General features: G+C 58.5%; 2 protein-coding genes across 2 annotated transcripts; one reads left to right on the forward strand and one right to left on the reverse strand.

The window, feature by feature from the left end:
• Positions 1-2081: 2081 nt before the first annotated feature.
• BESB_030610 (actin-related protein ARP4A) lies at positions 2082-5225 on the reverse strand (the record flags this gene model as incomplete). Its single annotated transcript, XM_029361729.1, has 3 exons — positions 2082-2314; positions 2845-2938; positions 3435-5225. The coding sequence occupies 3 exons, from the start codon at positions 5223-5225 to the stop codon at positions 2082-2084; spliced, it is 2118 nt and encodes a 705-aa protein (XP_029215196.1).
• Positions 5226-6599: 1374 nt separating this feature from the next.
• On the forward strand, positions 6600-17451 carry BESB_030620 (uncharacterized protein; the record flags this gene model as incomplete). The annotated part of the gene is made up of 13 exons (XM_029361730.1): positions 6600-8892; positions 9424-9459; positions 10887-11023; positions 11298-11905; positions 12586-12686; positions 13079-13475; positions 13946-14031; positions 14568-14684; positions 15183-15266; positions 15919-15983; positions 16459-16550; positions 16895-16960; positions 17394-17451. The coding sequence occupies 13 exons, from the start codon at positions 6600-6602 to the stop codon at positions 17449-17451; spliced, it is 4140 nt and encodes a 1379-aa protein (XP_029215197.1).
• Between the last annotated feature and the right edge of the window lie 378 nt (positions 17452-17829).

A 17829-nucleotide genomic window follows, 5' to 3' on the forward strand; every position in this document is an offset into this window, starting at 1 on the left:
GCTCGGCGACGCAGGGAAGCGAACTAGGGGAGTTCCGAGATCACGCTCGGGACATACGTGCCCAGAGGGCAAGTTGCGGTTACTCTGTGGAAAGGAAAGGATTGCATTCTGATGCGGGTGGAGGCGCCAGTGGCGGCTGAAGAGGCTGTGGCTCGCGGGGGACAAATGGCCTGAAAAAAGCGGAAGAAGACGCGGAGACTGAGGAGAGCGCGGTTTCCTCGGGAGGCCGCAAACCATAGAAAGAAATCGGAAAAAAAGGAGAAGATTCGAAAAAATATCGAGAGAGGTCGAGAGGCGAGATCTTCGTAGCGGCGCTCATCTGTTTCAGCTCGCGCGAAAGCAAAGAAAAAAAAAGCGGCAGAGCAAGGCATCAAAATAGCCCAGATCTTGCGCTTTCAAAGCGGGCGGGTATACAATGACTGCAGCCCGAATGATAATGTGTGTGTTTGTGTATGCCCCGTATATATGCGGAGGGTGTATGCGTATGATAACATATGCAAGGGGGAGAGTACAAGTCAGCTTTTCCGCGCGTGGCTTGTTTCTTTAGTTTGTATCTCTTTTGTGAGGCATCGTGACAGACAGCCCACGCGAGCGAAAAGACAACCGATGCCGCGGGAGCGGCTTTGTAAAGAGTTCGAGCTACATGGCAGTTTTGCGACGATGGAAATGAAAAATCCGGTGGAGAGGAGATCGTTTGTCGCAAAGACGGCAGTCGACGCGACGCCTTCTTCGCTTGTCTTTCGGCAGGGGGATGTGCGATTAACTCTTCATGCAGATGTGTGTGTCTTTCAACGCGGAGAATAAGGGAAAAAGCGACGCTGGGCTCACCCGCGAGAGTGAAAGACTTGCGACGAGCAAGTCGCGCGCCGGCCTGGCGGTATGTCACCTTCTACAATCGTCGCGCTCGCGGAGGCGACCTGAATGTCTCATTTTGAGGTTCGTCGCCGCCCACCCAACGCACGGTTTCAGAATCCGCGTTTTGGCGTTTTCTCCGCATAGAGGAGCCCGCGAAGCGCGTCCACACACACAGACGGCGAGAGGGCGCGATGCGTCGTATGCGTGCGAATCGACGAGATTTCGTTCAGACCCGACGACGTGACTGCACCGGGGCGATGAAGTCGGATCGAGAGCGCGGCAACGCGCTAATTAGTGAGCGCTGCGACATGCGTGCGGCTCTAAGAGACGGCAGTGGAGACTTGCCCTCCGCTGCAGCCCCGTTTCTCCGCCGGCGTTGCCTCATCCGCTGTCGAGGACTCTGTGTCTCAACTGCCTTTCCCCGGGGCGAGGCGGGGGCCCTCCGCCCCTCGAGGAAGGTCTGCGTCTGTATCTCTCTTTTCTGGTGTGTTTTCTCTCACTTTCTGTCGCTTGCCTGCAAACTGCCGCTTCCACAGTCCTGCCTCTCGCGCCCTAACTCTGTCTCCTTGTTCTCTCTCGGCTACGTTGTGCTAAGCCTCTCAGTTGGAAGCCACTTTCTTGAAGAAGTGCGAAAGGGCGAACCGCAGGCCCCAGCCAAAACGCACTGAGAAACGGACACTTTTAGACAGATAGTGGCGGATACACATAGACAGGTGAGTGCGCGCGGAGACGAGTCGACACACGCTTCAAAAACGCATACATATATATATATATATATATATATATATATATATATATATCTGTTGGAAACAGCAGAGTATGTCAACCGGGCCTGGGCAGCGCCCCGGAAAAACTGGAAAACCGTCCTGTCTGAGACGATCGCTCCCCACGACGATGCAGCGGATCCCGCTGGAATCTGAGCCGTTCCCTTCCTCGTGACCACTCGGCCTCGCGCACCCTCCAGCGCCTGCCGTGAGGACGGAGTCGACTAAAGTGCATCCAACACTGCAACCTCAGCTGCGCATGCTTTATCCCTACACTCCAGGACTGTTTTTTCGAGTTAAATCGAGAAACGTACTCCAGCAGCGGCCCTGCACGGTCGCCAACCACGATGCGCTCGCGCATGCAAGTTACGTCAGACTGCGCGACGACGTTCACGCGTGAAGAGGCGATGCCTCGGCGGTCTTGGAGCGATTCGGCGCGCCCATTCTCGCGTGCACCAGCCGTCAGGCGCACCGCCGGTTGATGACGTCGACGCCGTGTTCTTCGTACTCGCGCTTGCTAATCCAGAGTTGTTGGAAAGTCCCGAGGGAGGCCAGGATGCTGCCGCCCAGCCACGTAGAGAAGGCCCGCTCCACGGAGGTGTTAGGGGCGACGACGCGGACTTTGATCGCCGGTGAATTCGAAAAGGAAAACGTGAGCGGCGAGTGCAGCTCCTTCGAGACGCGGTCGAGGAAGCCTGCAAAAAAAAATGAAAGAAAATCAGACTCAGAATGCGGGCGGCAGCATGCGCAGAGGGACAAAGGGAGACGACCACGTGCATGAGAGGACGCGCCGAGGGTCGTGAGAGGCATGTGACGCGTTCCGAGTGAAAACCGGGAAAAAAAAGATCGAGACCCAGGCGGCGACGAGGCGCGACAAACAAGAGCGCGAATTAGCGGGGAGGATGCCCTCAACATTAGCGAGAAAACGGGAGATCACACGGCTGTCATGATCGGCTATCGGGAGGGCCCTTCCTCTCCTTCGTCGTGTCTGAATCCTGCGCATCTTCTCCTCTTGTGTTTCCGCGTCTCGGGCTTTCCTTTGCAGATCCTCTCGCCCGCCGGCTCGTATCCACTGTCCCCCGTTTGGTATGCGTCTGCTGCCTCCTGCGTGCGTCGCTGTCGCTACAGCATTTTGCACTTCCCGCTCCCTTTGTGCGCTCCTTCCATCCTGTTTCCCTGTCTCGCGCACGTTGATTTTTTTCCACTTTTTTCCTCGATTTCTCACCCGGCATGAGGCTGGTGCCTCCCGTGATGACGATCGAAGCGAGAAGCTCTCGTCGGATGTCTACGTCGCACGAATCGATGCACGCCTCAATCGCCTGCGAATAAAAGAAAATCTCCCCTGCCTTCCTGCTTCACTATCGTCACTCCCGATGCGACGCAGCATCATAAAAAGATTTGCCTCTTGAGAAGGAAAAAACGGAATCGCATACGCACACACAGATACATATACAGAGATGTACAGATATATATAAATATATTATATACCATAACCCTAAATACATACAATATATATATATATATATATATATATATAAGCCACAGGCAAGGGGGTAGAGACAAATAATAGAAGAAATGACTCACGCCACATACGAGAACTACGTTAATACGCCTTCTACAATTCATGTGTCATGCATACTCAAACCAACATATACACATGTGCGTAGAGAGAGCAAAGTCGCCGAGATGTGAGGCAACAACTACGTCACCGGCATCTGACACAGCGTCCACAGTCGTATATCGTCGCGTGGGGAAAGAGGTACAGACGAGAATGCAGAGGCCCTCCTCCTTTGGTGGGTTAAATCCTTAGTTTACCTTTGTGACTCCTTTGAATCCGTCGAGACGCTTCTCCCAGTAAGAGTCGGTAGTTTGTTCGTTCCCCTCTGCGTTTGCGGTTGCTTCCTTCACTTCACTCCACAGCCCGAGGGCGCGCAGCGCCTCTTTGGGTCGAAAGAGGACTTCGCCGACGTCGAACTTTAAGTTTTGGTCGCAGTTCACAAGCGAGCCGTCTGGGAGTTCGTAGATCGAGGCGGCGCACCGCCGCTTTTTCTTTTTGCTCGCCAGCGCGGCCTTCTTCTTCTCCTCGTCGCTGACGAAGGTGGTGTCCTCTTCACCGCTCGACGCGCTGCCGGACTTCTTGCCTGGCTTCCGGCTCGGTGGCCTCCCGGGCGCCTTCGCCACCTTCTTCTTGAAGCCCTTGTTGCGTCTGCGTCCCTCGTTTCCGCCATCTTCGTCCTCCTCCTCGCCCTCGTCCTCCTCCTCTTCTTCATCGTCGCTGTCTGTCTGCACGCGGCAGACGCTCTCCTTCAGCGTGCGCGCGACTTCCTGCGAGCTCTCCCGCAGAAAGCTCGCGCAGACGCCACGAAAGAGCTCCGCTTCTTCTCGCTCCGCCGCCGCTTGCGCCTCCGCGCCGGCGCGCGTGCGGCGGCGCGTGAACGCGGGGAGACAGAGGCCGCCGAAGTGCGCCGTGGAGTCTGTGGGCGCGGCGGGCGGTCGCCGGCGGGTGGCGGCGGTTTCCCTGGCGAGGACGCGTGCGACGATTTCGTCGAGGAAGTCGCCGGCGACTGGGTACTTTCGCGTGTTCCTCTGCAGGCAGAAGCCCTCGTAGACGGGGCTTACGGAGAGGCCCGAGGCGCCGACGTCCACGACGAGTGCCGTCGACTTCCCGACCGCGAACGCCGCCAGCATCGCCTGCTTCGCCCAGAAGGCCGCAGGCACCGCCATCTCCTCGAATAGGATCTTCGCGGTCTTCTCGCGAAACGCGAAATCCGTCTGCGTCGGCTCCGTCACCAGCACTGCATGCTCCTCCAGCAGCACGCCAAGGCCGCCCGACGCCACCGTCGTGAACGGCTCGGGGAACGACCTAGAGGCGACGCCCGTCGCCACCACAGTCCCCGCCGCGGGGGCGGCGGACGCCGCGCAGCAGCAGCAGCCCGCAGACGCAGAGACCTTCTTCGCGGACGCTGGCGGATACGTGCCCTGAACCGTGCGATACAGCAGGACGCGAAAGACATCCTCGTCCAAACGCAGCGACGCGTCGCGGGGGGGGACCGACTCCGCGGCGGCTGAGGCGGAGAGGCACCTGCGCACTTCGCAGTCGGCTACCTTGTCGTAGAAGCTAACAGGGAAGACGAGGCGGCCTGCGCGCTCTCCGCAGCTGAGGCAGCACGCACAACACGTCTCGCCGCGCCCAGAGGCTCCGCCGTCCTTCGCTGAAGGCTCCTGCGCCTGCGCGTCGCCCGCGGCGCCGCCCTTCGGCGTCTCGCCGTCTCCGGCGCCGGCGGGATCGACCTCAGCGGCGGCGCGACAGCAGCAGCAACAGGCCGCACAGTCTCCGCAAACCGTCCCGGGCGGCGGCAGCCGCGACCGCGGTTTGCCAGTTCTGCGCAGCGCCGCCGCGAGAAAGAACTGCCGCGGGCAGTCCTCTTGGCCATTGCCCACGCGAATCGTGTGGCTGCCAATGTCGACCACGACTGCGCCGATGTCTTCGCCGCCGATCGGCGGCGAGCTCGAGGAGGACGAAGAGGACGAAGGCGCGGGGCTGGCGGAGGGCTGGGGGGTCGCCGGGAGCGAACTCGCTCCGACCGCGGGCGCCAACGGCGGCATCGCGGCAGCGAGCAGATGCGGAGAGAGAGAGGTGAGAAGACGCGACGGGAGGGAGTCTCAGAGGACGAGAAGAGAGGAGGCAGAAGAGACAGGAGAGCAGCGAAAACACGCGGAGACGGAGGGGGACACGCACAGTTGGCAGGGACTGTGGCGAGCGTGGAAGGACACAGAAACGTAGGAGGAACGCAGGAGCCTGGAACTAGACACCCTGAACAACGCCAGAGGGGAAACCAGCTGAGCAGAGCGGCGCGAGAAACGCAAGACGACGGAGGACAGAGAAGGGAGAAGAAGGCGGAGACCGCAGGCGCCGACCCTGCCCTCGCTAGACGTGTAAGGGCCGCCCACCGAGACGAGGCGCCCGAGTCTCTGCAGGAAGAAGAAGGAAGAATCGCGCTGTGGCTCGCCGTTGAAAAGCCTGGAAGAGGGAAGAAAGAAAAGCGGAGGAAGAAGAGAACGCGATTCGAGCGTCTTCGCTTCCGCGTCGTTGCGACAAGCCGTTCGCCGTCTCTCACTGACTCCACGCGTTGGAGCTGCGTCAGCCAAGAAAAAAAGATGGAAGGCGGCCCCATGGAAAAAAAGAAGAGGAAATATCTAACAGAAGAGACGGCGGCTCTGCGTGAACACAGAGAGGCTTTTTCAGGTGGTGGCGTCCCGTGGTGTCTGCGCGATTCTTTTCTCTGCATGCAGCCGTTCGATTTTTCGACTGGTTCTCGCTGGCGGCACCTGCGCCGACTCCGCAGCACGCTGTGTCCTCTGTCAATGAAAATTCGCACCTTTTTCTCTCTCGGCTCTCGTGCGCGACCCTCTCTGCCGTCTCCCAGCGCTTCTCAGAGCCCGAAGGCCCCCGCCGCGGCGCACTCCTCATGCAAGCCGCACGCCCGCCGGAGAGCGTCTCCTCCTGTTCGCGTTCACACGATCTCTCTACTCCCGGGTCGCGCATCCCCGCTTCGACCTTTTTCTTTGTCTCCCCTCTCTCTCTTGGCGCAGCACTCGCTCCCACGTGCAGCACTCGTGGCGGCTGATTTCGTCCTTAGAGCTGAGGCGAGCGCATGGTGACGCATGCGCATGTGCGGCGCCAGAGTCCCGCGATCCGCGAGGCTCTGCCCTGTAGGCGCCGCCGCCGCCATTCGCTTCAACTCGAGGAATCTTCTGCCTGTCTCCAATCTCTTGCGGGAAGGCCGCACACGTGTAGCTTCCTGCATGCGTCGAAGAGGTACGGTGCCCTCTGCGTGGCTGGACTCGTGTATGGAAACGTGAAAGCTTGCCGCCGCGCCGCCTCCTGCCGCTACGCGTCGTCGCGTATGCGCAGGCCGCCTCTCTGCATCGTCGGCTTTCGCTTAGCGAGAGCTCTTTCTTCTCTGCTCCCACGGCAACATGGGGCTTGCTGGAGTCCACGCGCGCCGCGACTCGCCCTCCCGGCGCCACGAGTCCCCAGGGCGTCTCGAGCGACGCAGGAAAAGCGGAAAAGTCTACTATTCCTGGCGACCCGTTCTGCGTCTCGGAGGCCGCGAGTCGCTCGCGGCACTTCGAGCCAAGTTGCTCTCTCGCCTGAGCGACGATGACGACGAGACAGACACCTGCCGTCCTGCCGGCGCGCCCGCACCTCCCGCGCCTCCCGCGCCTCCCGCGCCTCCCGCGCCTTCCGCGCCTCCCGCGCCTCAGCTGCCCTTTTCGTCGTCCGCGGCTCCGGCTCACCGGCGGCGCCGCGGCGACGCCGCGTTTGTCTCGTCTTCCACTTCCTCTCCGCCCTCTTCCTCGTCCTCCGCGTCGGCTGCCGCTGCGGCGCCAGGGGGTGCTGGCGCCAGTGGACCGTCGCCTCAGTTTTACGCGGCGCCATGGTGGGCGAGGGCGCCGGACGTGGTGCGCTGTCGCTTCTCGCCGAACGGCTGCTTCCTCGCGGCGTGCACGAGTCTCGGCGGACTGCGCGTCTACGAAGTCGAGACAGGGTCGCTGCTGTGCGACTTCCCCAACGCGCACACCAAGGGCATCAACGACATCGCTTGGCATTCGTCCTCCGCGTACATCTACACCGCCTCCTCAGACGCCTCTGCCTCCCTCTTTCCCCTCCATTTTCGGCCGCGCGCCTGCGCAGCCGCATCCGCAGTCGCAGCCGCCGCCTGCGCCTCTGCTTCGGGCGCGCCAGTTGCTTCGCCACGAGCCGTCGCGACCTTCCGCGCGGCGCCTGCGGGCGCAAGGGCCGTGAAGACGGCGCTCGCGCAGGTGGGAAAGGCCGAGCGGCGGTTTGCGGGGGGCGCGGCAGGCGGCGCCTGCGCGGCGCAGAGCCCGGGCGCCACAGGGCTCTACACGTCTTTCCTTAACTCCTTCTCGCTGCCTGCGCCGATGACGTCGGTCGCCGCGCCGCAGGACGGCGCCGCCTGCCTCTACACAGGGAGCTACGACGAGCTGCTGCGGCTGTGGGACGTGCGTATGCCGCAGCAGCCGCTGCGGCAAGTCAAGGCGCACGACTGCGCGATCACCTCGCTGGAAGTCACCCCCGCGTCGCCGCTACTTCTGCCCCCGTTTCTTTCCTCCGCGCTGCCGGCGACCAGCGCGGCGGGCGCGTCACTCAGCAGTGCGTGCCCAGGAATTGTCGCCTCAGCCTCGCTCGACGGCTTGGTGCGTCTGTGGGAGGGCAGCTCGCTGCGGCTGCTGCGGACGCTGAAGGGCGGTAGCAGCAAGGCAGTCAGCGAGGGCGGCGAGAAGGAGGGCGAGGGCGGCGCGAGCGGCAGCCGTGGCGGCATTGCTTGCGCCCACGCCGTCTGGGCTCGCTCGGGGAAATTTCTTCTCTGCTCCTACGACGGCGGACAGGGGGGGCGTATCCTGCGCCTCAGCCACCGCGCCGCCGCGAAGCCGCGACCCCGGCGTCCTGCCGCCGGCGCCGAACGCCACCTCAGCGGGCAGCCCAACGGGGAGGGCGACGCCGCGGCGAGCTCGGAAGCAGAAAACGACGAAGACGCAGGGGAGGAAGAAGAGGAAGAGGAGGAGGAGCGCTGGTGGGGGTCGGCAGTCACGATGCCGCTGGACATGCCGGTCTCTGGGACTCCGGCCTGGCAGCGACACCAGGAAGAGGCGCAGCGCGCGACGGCGGAGGCGCTGCTTCGGTTTTCGCGGTCTCGGGGGCCGTGTGTCTGCAGCGGAGGCGGGGGGGGCGAGGAGGCGGATGCCGCTGCCGCGCGTGTCGCTGTCGCCTCCACCTCTACGTCTGCGTCTGCCTCCCGGGCGCGCAGCGGCCCCCGGCTGGCGTTCGCGCCTTTCTGCACGCCGCGGCGCCTGTTCAGTCCCTTCGCGGCGCTGTGGCGAGACCGCGCGTTCCTGCCTGGCGGAGACGGCCGCGTCTGGACGTTTCGCGCCATGAACGGCGCGCCGCTAGGGCCTCTCGCCGCGCCGGTCGACTTCAGCTGCGCCTGCGGAGGCCGCGGCGGACAGGTCTGCGCGGGCGGCAGCGTCTGCAGCAGCGTCGACGCACACCCCGACTGGAGCGTCGGCGTCCTCGCCACCAGCTGGACTGAACCCGACGGTGGAATCGTTATCTGGGTCTGGGCTGGCGAAGAAGAAGACGAAGAGGGAGAGGAGGTCGTGGCAGACTTCGGAGACGCGGAAGACGACGCAGCGGCCGCAGCCGACGTGCGCGAGCGAGACGCAGAGGACGCCGAGGAGACGCTCGCAGGTGAGTAAACGAACTCGGCGTCTGTGGGAAGATGCCGGCGCGCCCGAAGACCCCGAAGCGACGAGGGAGGCGGAGAAGAGAAGGGCGCAGCGAGACGCACTCGGCGTTGCGTGGGAGCGCATGCAAAGAAGAGCGAGGAGACAGAGGCGCGGGCGACGGAAGCGCTTGGGAAGGAGTGGAGTGCGCAGCGTGCGGTGAGAAGAGATGTGCGGGTGAAGTGGAAGCTCGAAAGTGAACTCCCTGGGGGCACCGGGTGAGCGACGCGATGCCGCACGGCTCGAGGGAAGTTGCTACATCTGTGGAAGAGTAATATTCTCACTCCTATACGTATATACATTTGTGTGTCTTTATGTGTGTGTTGGCTTGACATTGACCGGCAGAGGTGTGCATTTGTATACGTGTATAGAGAGAAAGCATTTTATGGAGTTTTTCTGTTGACGTGAGGCCTCGGGAGCTTCGCAGTAAATGGCGGATCTGCGGCTTGCGCAGACTTGCGCCAGACGCGTGCGAAGATTGTACTTCGCTTCTCAGAACGTCCGGAAGGAGCCGCGGAGGGTCCGGGGCGAGGTTCGTTTTGTGCGTGGAAGCACGACTCTCCGCACGTCTCTTCTGCCGGTAGATTCTACTTACTTCACACGCGCGAGCTGCACACACTCGCTTCCTCGTCGGCGTTTTCCCGGCGCCTCAACATTCCTGTCACAGAAGGAGCTCGCGATTCAGGCTTGCAAGTCGCCGGCTGCGGCGCATGCTACACTGCAAACGAGGCAGGCGACGTTCATTTGTTCGAATAACGCCCGTTCCTAGAGCCTCACACGCAGGCTTCCCCCACAAAGAGGTTCTCGCACCTCTGAGCACTTCGACCATCGCTTCCGCACCACGGAAAATACAATACAAAAAGTGTACTAATATGCAGACATGTGCAAAAAAAAACTAACCTGCAGTGAGACGAGCACAGGTAATGGTATATATATATATATATTTATGTATATGTATAATATATAATATGTAGATGTAGCGTGCGCTCATCAATCTATGCCTGGGAGTAGCGCGCCAGTTCGGCTTGCGTTGGAAGTAAGTGGAGAACAGCTGCAACATCGGACAGGAGAGGCATTTTAGGACACTGGCGGTCATTCTCCTCATAATTGTCTGTTTGCAGCCCTTCGTCTATCCCTGTGCATCAACGAGACGGGGCGACGACCTGCGCATCTCGGCCGAAGTGTATTTCTGCTCTGGAGGGAGCCTTGCACGCTTCAACCGGCTGAAGCACGCCTCTGCGCTCGTTCGTAAATGCGAGCGGAGCGGCGGAGCGAAGTCAGGAGGGCGTCTGACCGCGAGACCGCACTCAGAAGAGTGCGTCCCTTGGCGGGTGATTGGCGCACAGACCGGCGCGCCAGTTCCACAGGAAGCGCCTCCACTGGAAAGGGATCTTTGATCCTCTCCGCGCTGCTTAGTCGCGGGAAAATCTTCATTTTGATGCGCATGCGTTTATACGTGTAGCGGACACAGGAGCGGCCTACGCTGGCCTCTGCTCCAGGCCAGCGGCACGTGGAGGCATGACTCGGTTCGCTTGCTCCGAGTTCGCTCTCGAACTTGTGAAAACCTAAACCCTTCAGTTAGGCAAACGAGTCGCAGCAGTGAGGGAGAAGCGCGTGGTTCGACTCAGGGTCTCTCAGGACACGAAATAATTCTGGCTTCTTGCCTGTGCGGTGTGTCGCCCGCCGCACATGCAGAAAATTCGGCATGTACGGTGTCTCTGGTACCGCGAGCGACTCGAGAATCTCCATGAACAGAAATCACTGTGCGCTTCGCTTTTTGCTTTTTCGTCGTTAAATTCCTTTATCCGCCGCGCCTCCTGGACAAGGAAGAAGAGAAAAATCGGACGAATCCGCCTCTGTCTTCCTGCTGTCGCCTCAACCACGGCTCTGTCTCGTCTCCGCCGCGGTCGCGCGCCGGCGCACAACATGCGCTCGATTCCTTCTTTCGTCGGATTTCAGGTTTGAACCTACATCGAGTTCTTCTGTTTTTCCTCACTCGGTTCCCACCTTCATTTCTCTCGGCTTCCATGCACATCGAGGAGCTCATCTCCTCAGCCGCTCTCGCGCGCGCAGCTTGTCCACGCGCCTCACGCGGCGTGAGAAAGATTCTGTTCGAGTCCAACAGAGGGCGCCTCGTCCAGTGACGCGGTTCATCTACCAGCATCCCCAAGACTCAGTGTTTTCTCGAATCCTGCGACTGCGAGGGTACCCTAAGAAAGAGAACGCGACGACGCTACGCATGCAGCTGAGATATCGTCTGTCCGCGTAACGATCAGCATGCGCTGTGGCGGGTGTGGAGTGTCGTCTGTTTTTGAGTGGTTTCGTTTTCTGCGTTTCGTCTTTTTCACGGCCTGCCTCGCGTGCTCGCAGGCGCGAGACCCATCGCAGGCCGCATGCATAGGTATGCTCACACCGGCGGCCTCACAATCTCTCTCGGTGTCTTCTTCGCCTTCGCCTTCGCCTTCGCCTCGCTCGCCTCTTTCTTTTCTTTCGCTCCCCCCTTCTTCAGCCGCCTTGCTCGCTGGTCAGCCGCTGATGCGCCTCGGGCCTTTTAGCCGTTTGGCTTCATCGATTTCCTTCTCCAGCCTGCGCAGACTCGGCGATCTGCGCCTCTCTCTTCTTCCGTCGTCGGCGACTTCCCCTGCCTCGCGTCTGCCAAGGCGATCCACGGGCGCCTCGCTGACGCCCTCGTGCAAACCTCTCTACGCGTTTTGGTCGCCTACTTGCTCGTTTCCAGCTTCGTCTTCGACTTCGCTCTCGGCTTCGCCACTGCGCTTTTTCTCCGGGGGGAGCCTTCGCGCGCGCTCGCCGTCGGCTTGTTCGCCACGCGGCCTCCAGCTCGCTTCAGACTTGCCTCAAGAGACACAAAGGAAGAAAATGGAGGCTGCGGCGTTCGTCGACATTGGCGCCAACTTGACCGATGAGATGTACAGAGGGATCTACTTCGGGAAATCAAAACACCCCGAAGACCTCAACAGGTACGCAAGAAGGAAAAAGCAAAAACAGAGCAAAGAAGATATTTCTGGCGGTCTGTGCGGTTACGTCTGAAACGCGTGTCCAACGCGGGTGACTTGTGTGCGCTGAGGACGAGCAACACTTCAAGCTCTGAAGGCCTCATCTGCATCTCCTCTCCACAGGGGCTTGCCTGTATATACATGCAGCTGCACGTGTGCTGGTGTTTGCATGATATTTGGGCAGGCGGGAATGTGTATATGAAACCAAATATGCGTGAGTCCTGTAGTCTGGCTCTGGAGGTGTCTGCTGTGTACGTCTCTCTTTCTCGTCCTCGTCGTCGCAGTTTCTGCCTCAGCAGACACTTTCCTCTCTCCATTTATTTAACATTCCGTCTGCCTCGTGTCCCTTCTCTTGTCAATACCGTTGTGCGCTTCTACTCTCATGAAGTGGGGTAGCGTTGATATATCTATAAATACGTGTGTAGACATGTAGGCAGATCGGGATCCCCTGCAGCGATTCTCGCTGCGACAGGCGGAATCGGTTCGCCAGCTGCTTTTTTAGACGCGACGTTCCATGGGCGTCCACGTGTATGTAGTCAGAAAGGCATGTTTCGAATGCTTAGTTGGGCATTTCGTCGCCGCTAAACAGGTCTCTCCATCATTTATCGTGTGCATCCGCGGTTCCTTTACTCTTTGGGGTTCAGAGTCATTCAACGCGCGCGGGCGGCAGGCTGCAAGAAGCTCCTCGTCACCGGCGGGAGTCTGAAGGACTCCGCCGCGGCTCTAGAGCTCTGCCGGAAATTCGGTGAGTCGTGGACGGAGAGCTGTCAACGCAGAGTAACTCACGGTTTTAAGCCTATGGATCTACTAAACAGCCCCGGCGCGCGTCCTCTCGGTGCGACTGAGGCGCGACTTCCACTTTGCCTCTGGGGGGTTGCTCGCTGGTCTGCGTCGCGATCGCAGAGGCTGGTGCATCTGACAACTCCCCTCCCGAGCGATTCTGGCACGGCCTTCGTTTCTCCGCTATGGTTTTTTCCATCCTTTTCTTTGGTTCGTGTGTAACATTTCTACTGCCCATTCGAGTTTCGACTCCCTTCCCCTTCCGGATGGCTGCTTTCTCTGATGCTCTGTCACTGCGTGCCTGCTTCTTGTCCTCGGCGCGTGAGCCTTCTGTCTCTTCGCTCTCGCCTGCTGCAGACCCAGAGGGATCCTTTCTCTTTGCGACTGTCGGCGTGCATCCGACGCGCTGCTCGGAGTTCGATTTCGACGCGGCGGGCTTGCGGGCGTCTCCCTCCTGCACACCCTGCTGCGCGCCGGCGGCTGAGGCACACGGCGAAGGCGCGCGAGCCTGTGCGGTGCGCGCGCCTGTCTCTGGAGACGCTTGTGCATCTGCGACCGCGGAGGCGAGGCCCGTTCTCTCGCGCGAAGACATCGAGGCGGCTGGTCTCTCCTTCACGCCTTCGGAGCGAGCTCTGGAGCACCTGAACAAACTAGCAAGACTCATCGGGACTCACCACGACCGCGTGGCAGCGATCGGCGAGCTCGGCCTCGACGCAGACCGCACACAGTTTTGCGACCTCGACACACAGCAAAAGTCAGTTTTTTCTGGAGGAGAGAACAGTTCCCGCGCGCTGCGATGCCGCGAGGATGCGCCGCCACACCTACTCGTAGTGATGGTAAAGGTTTTGCTCGGAAGCCTTTTGCATAGACACTGCCAGCGTCGTGTGCGTCTTTTCGTGAATACATATAAATATATGTACATATATACGCATAATCGTATGTGGATTTGCTCCGAGGTGCAAATTGTGCGGGTCGACTATTTGCGAAGATTCCACGTACTTGTACGTCTGTGTGCTACGTATATACATGTCTTTTGCCGTCAGGGGATTGCGGCGTGATGTTGTCTTGCACGCGCGGCACGGGCCTCCCTCCTCTCTCATAGATTAATTATCAAGACAGTCGCAACAGGGATTTGTATGTACCCCCAGTGAATTAATATATATACTGGTTGGTGTGCTCACGTATTCGGGTTGGGTTTCGATGATCTGTGTTGTGGCTCTCCAGGTACTTCGAGCTGCAGCTCGTGCTGAGTCGTCACTTCAACTTGCCTCTCTTTCTGCATATGCGCGGTGCGGAGACTCCGTTTTGCGGTACGGCTGCAGATTGTCTCCCCATCGAACGCATGCCCGTGGACAATGAGGCCGCCAGGAGTTCTGAACGCTCTAAGGAAACGCGTACAGCATGCCTAGAAATCCCTACCACACGTCGCCGTTGTGATGTGAAGGACGAGCGACAGACATGCGAAAAACGTCTGTCGGCGTCTGCACACGGTCGTTTCTTTTTGTGGTGTGATCGGCAGGCCTGCATGCACACAGGGGCTCGTGTGTTTGTTTGCGAATGCAGTTCCTCCGCTCACCCCAATGTTGTCCGCAAACAAATATGCAGAGAGGAACGCGCCGCCGTCCTGCCTTGGAGTCTCGACATTTCGCGTCCGTGCGAGGCTCGGATTGTGATTAAATGTAGGCGTGTGCGCGCACGGTTCTATCCATGCATTTGTATATTTTTACACTTTCTTGCAGCGTTATATTTGACCTGGGGATGCACGAGACTTAGACGCGGCTTAAGCCATGTTGCTGTGAACATCTTCCGTTCTTTAGTGTAGTGTGCCTTTTCTTGTTTTTTCCAGAAATTCTCGCTCGCACGCGGCCTCTCTGGGAGCGTCGCGGCGGGGTCGTTCACTCGTTCACAGACTCTGCAAACGCCGCAGAAAGCGTGCTGTCGCTGTCGCCGTCTCTCCACATCGGTGAGCGCGGAGGCCAGCGATCTCCAGCCTCTAGGGTCTAGGGCGACTGCCAAATGCAACAACACGTCTCTGCTCAGCGCTCTTTGAAGCGTGCATGTATATATATATATATATATTTACGTCTATGTATATGTAAATACATGTATATGTATATGTGTGTATATATATGTATATGTATGTATGTGTGTATGAATATATATGCGCATATGAAGATCTAGGAATACCTCATAGATAGCGACAGCCAGGGGCGGACAGGGTGGCGTTATGGGACGCCTGTCCCTACGGACCCGCGCTCGCTAGCGTCGACTGTGGATTTGTTCGCCCTCGATGTTCTGTAGCAGCGACGTGAGCCGCTGTGCGGAGACTGGAGTCTGTCCTCTTGATCGCTTTAGGATTTTAGTCTTCTTCTCCGGCTCTATGCAAGCGTCAGTGAGTCTGTTTCGGTCTGCACACGCTCAGAGTTTGTGGTCGCTCCTATCCATGCGTTTCCGCCTGCAGGGATCAATGGCTGCTCACTGAAAACCGCGGAAAACCTTGAAGTCGTGAAGACTATTCCCGTTGATAGGCTTCACCTCGAGACGGGTAACCACGCGGGTTCTGATCGTCAGGTTTCAAATTCGAAAGCACATTCACTCAGGTTCTCTTGGTTGCAATTACCTTTGTACTCCGAATAATGACAGGTATCCTTTTTCCGATATACTTCAGAAACATCGTGTGATTTGCTAGTGTTCAACATTTAGTTAGAAAGGTCCCATCTCAGGAGAGCAGCATGGAGTCGGTCTGGTAGCCGCGTGTGGGTGTCGAAGATGTCTCACGGTGCACATGTATCGTGAGGGCTTCGAAATGCCGTTCGGATGGATGTGGAATCGCCAAGCGTGCCGAAAGGTTGTGGACTCTTTACGGGGGGGCTCTACAAGTAGATATGTGCGTATGGATGTATGCATGGATGTATGTACGTGTATGCGCATATGAAGATATCAGTATACATCACCTACGGGAGACCACGCCTGCGAAGCTGCTCAAGCATGCTCGAGGAAGATTTTGTTTCATGTGAAAGCATATGTGTGTCTCCACACTTCTCTCCTAGAACGCGTGAATCAGTTTTTCTGGGCCGAGTTTGAGCCTTCGACTCAAACTCGGCCTGCCGCGCTGTCGCGCAGCTGTCTGCAATTCGGGGTAGGGGCTGCTTTGACACGGAATAGCTTCTCGTGGGTGGCGTGCGCGGCTCTCGCAGATGCTCCCTGGTGCGACATTCGTCCCACACACGCGGGCTTCGCTGTTCTCAAAGAAGACTTTCCGGTGAGGCGGCTGAATGGACTCAGGCCTCACATGGCTGTATGGCTTCTCCTCACGGGTGTGTCACCCGCAGGGACCGCCAGGCTGTGGACGCGTCAAGGTGTGATGTGGGTGTATTCGATTACGGCTGTGGAACTCTGATCGTCGGAATAGACCCAGCACGCGTCGGTCTCGGCGCGCTAGAAGCCGGTGTTCTCCCACTGTTTTGTGATCATTCATTTGCAGATATTAGCAGTTGTGTTGCGCACGCGTACGCCCTTGGGGGTTTTTAGTTCCTTTGCACATATCTGTATGCATATATATATAGGTATTTATGTACGTAGCATTGTCTTTCCTGCCTGGTGCATATATTTATGTCTGTATGTTGGGTTCAAACCTGCATGTGCATGTGTCCTGAGTGGCTGTGTTGCATCTAGCGTGGAGCGCTCTCGCGCTGTTGTTTACCGTTCGATTGTGCGGTAAGTGGTTGTCTTCGTAGGGGATCGTCGAGGAAGAGAAGCAGAAACAGAAGCCGCAGAACTGGAAACCCGAAAATCAAATCAAGAACCGCAACGAGCCGTGCAACATCACGTAAGGGAGAGTTGACAGGAAGGACGGTGTCTTTTTGAGGTGATTCGGCTCGTTCTACACGTTTATTTTCTCCACATGCAATCATTTCCCATTAGGTGCTGGGTTTTGTTTTTGCGATACGGCGCACTGACTTGGGGAGCACTCGATTTACAAGGACGCGGAAATTGCTGTGTGTTCGGGTATACACATATTTGTATTTGCTGCATTGACAGCCGCCACACGGGTAGCAATAGAGGATGGGCTGTCCGGGTCTACCATTCAAGCTCTCGCGAAACCCAATTTCTTGTTTCATCGCGCACATCGTGCATGCGGCGCTAGGGTTGGCGTTCTGTGACTTTTGGCAGGCACGTGGCGAGGATTGTTCGCCGGCTCGTGGCCCCAGATATGCCGTTTGAGACATTCGCCGAAAGGTGAGTCCGGCTCCAAATACAGTCCCCTGCAGCTGGACGTCGTGTTTTCTGCTGTGGGAACCATTCGTGGGCGACCAATTGCCCGAAGGAAAGCCTCAACTGTGTTTCGTGCATGCACGTTGCAGTAGCCCAGCGCATCGATCTTCTGGTCGGAGGATGCATTGGCTGCGGACACAAACTGCTCACCCAAGCATAGCCAGTAAACGCAGGCAGATGCAGAAACCCTTTGACTTGTGGAGTTCCGCCTCGTTCTGGAACGAGTTCGCGAAACCGTAAACCGTAGCACGCCTGAACCAAAAGCCATTGGCGACTACTCAAACGGCTGTCATATCTATGTTGAACAACTCGGGCGGCTTACGGCTGCATTAGGCTCGACAAGGACTCCACCAGATCGGTAACTGGCTCGTGGCGCTTTTGTCTGCGTGCCGCTCAGGGTCTGCACTAATTCCTTGCGAATGTTCCCCCTGATGGCGGACGGCAAGCGAGACTAGGGTGAACTGCCGGAAGCGTGCGCGTGGGCATCGAATCCGGGGAGCTGCCGGCGCACTCAACGGGATTAAATGCTTCGCCTGTTTCCAGCTCTCTGTCTGCGTTGGCGAGTTCGGCCAGCGCGGCTTCTCGCATCGACTGGTGGTTGCTCGGGATGATGATTGTTTGCCTCTTGTCGTAAGCACCGCAAACACATGCTCACTGTCTTCAAGCCGAATTCCTCTGCGGGAGAGACTGAAACACCATTGGAGGATGTTCTGTTTTTCTTGGTGTTACGAGGACGGGAACACTCACAAGCAGATAGAGCTGAAACCGAACTACCTCGTACGCATCTCTTCATCATACGAACACTTGTTCCCACAGTGAGGCCAAAGGGCTCG

Source organism: Besnoitia besnoiti, chromosome XIII (genome assembly GCF_002563875.1).
Source record: "Besnoitia besnoiti strain Bb-Ger1 chromosome XIII, whole genome shotgun sequence".
Lineage (NCBI taxonomy): Eukaryota > Apicomplexa > Conoidasida > Eucoccidiorida > Sarcocystidae > Besnoitia > Besnoitia besnoiti.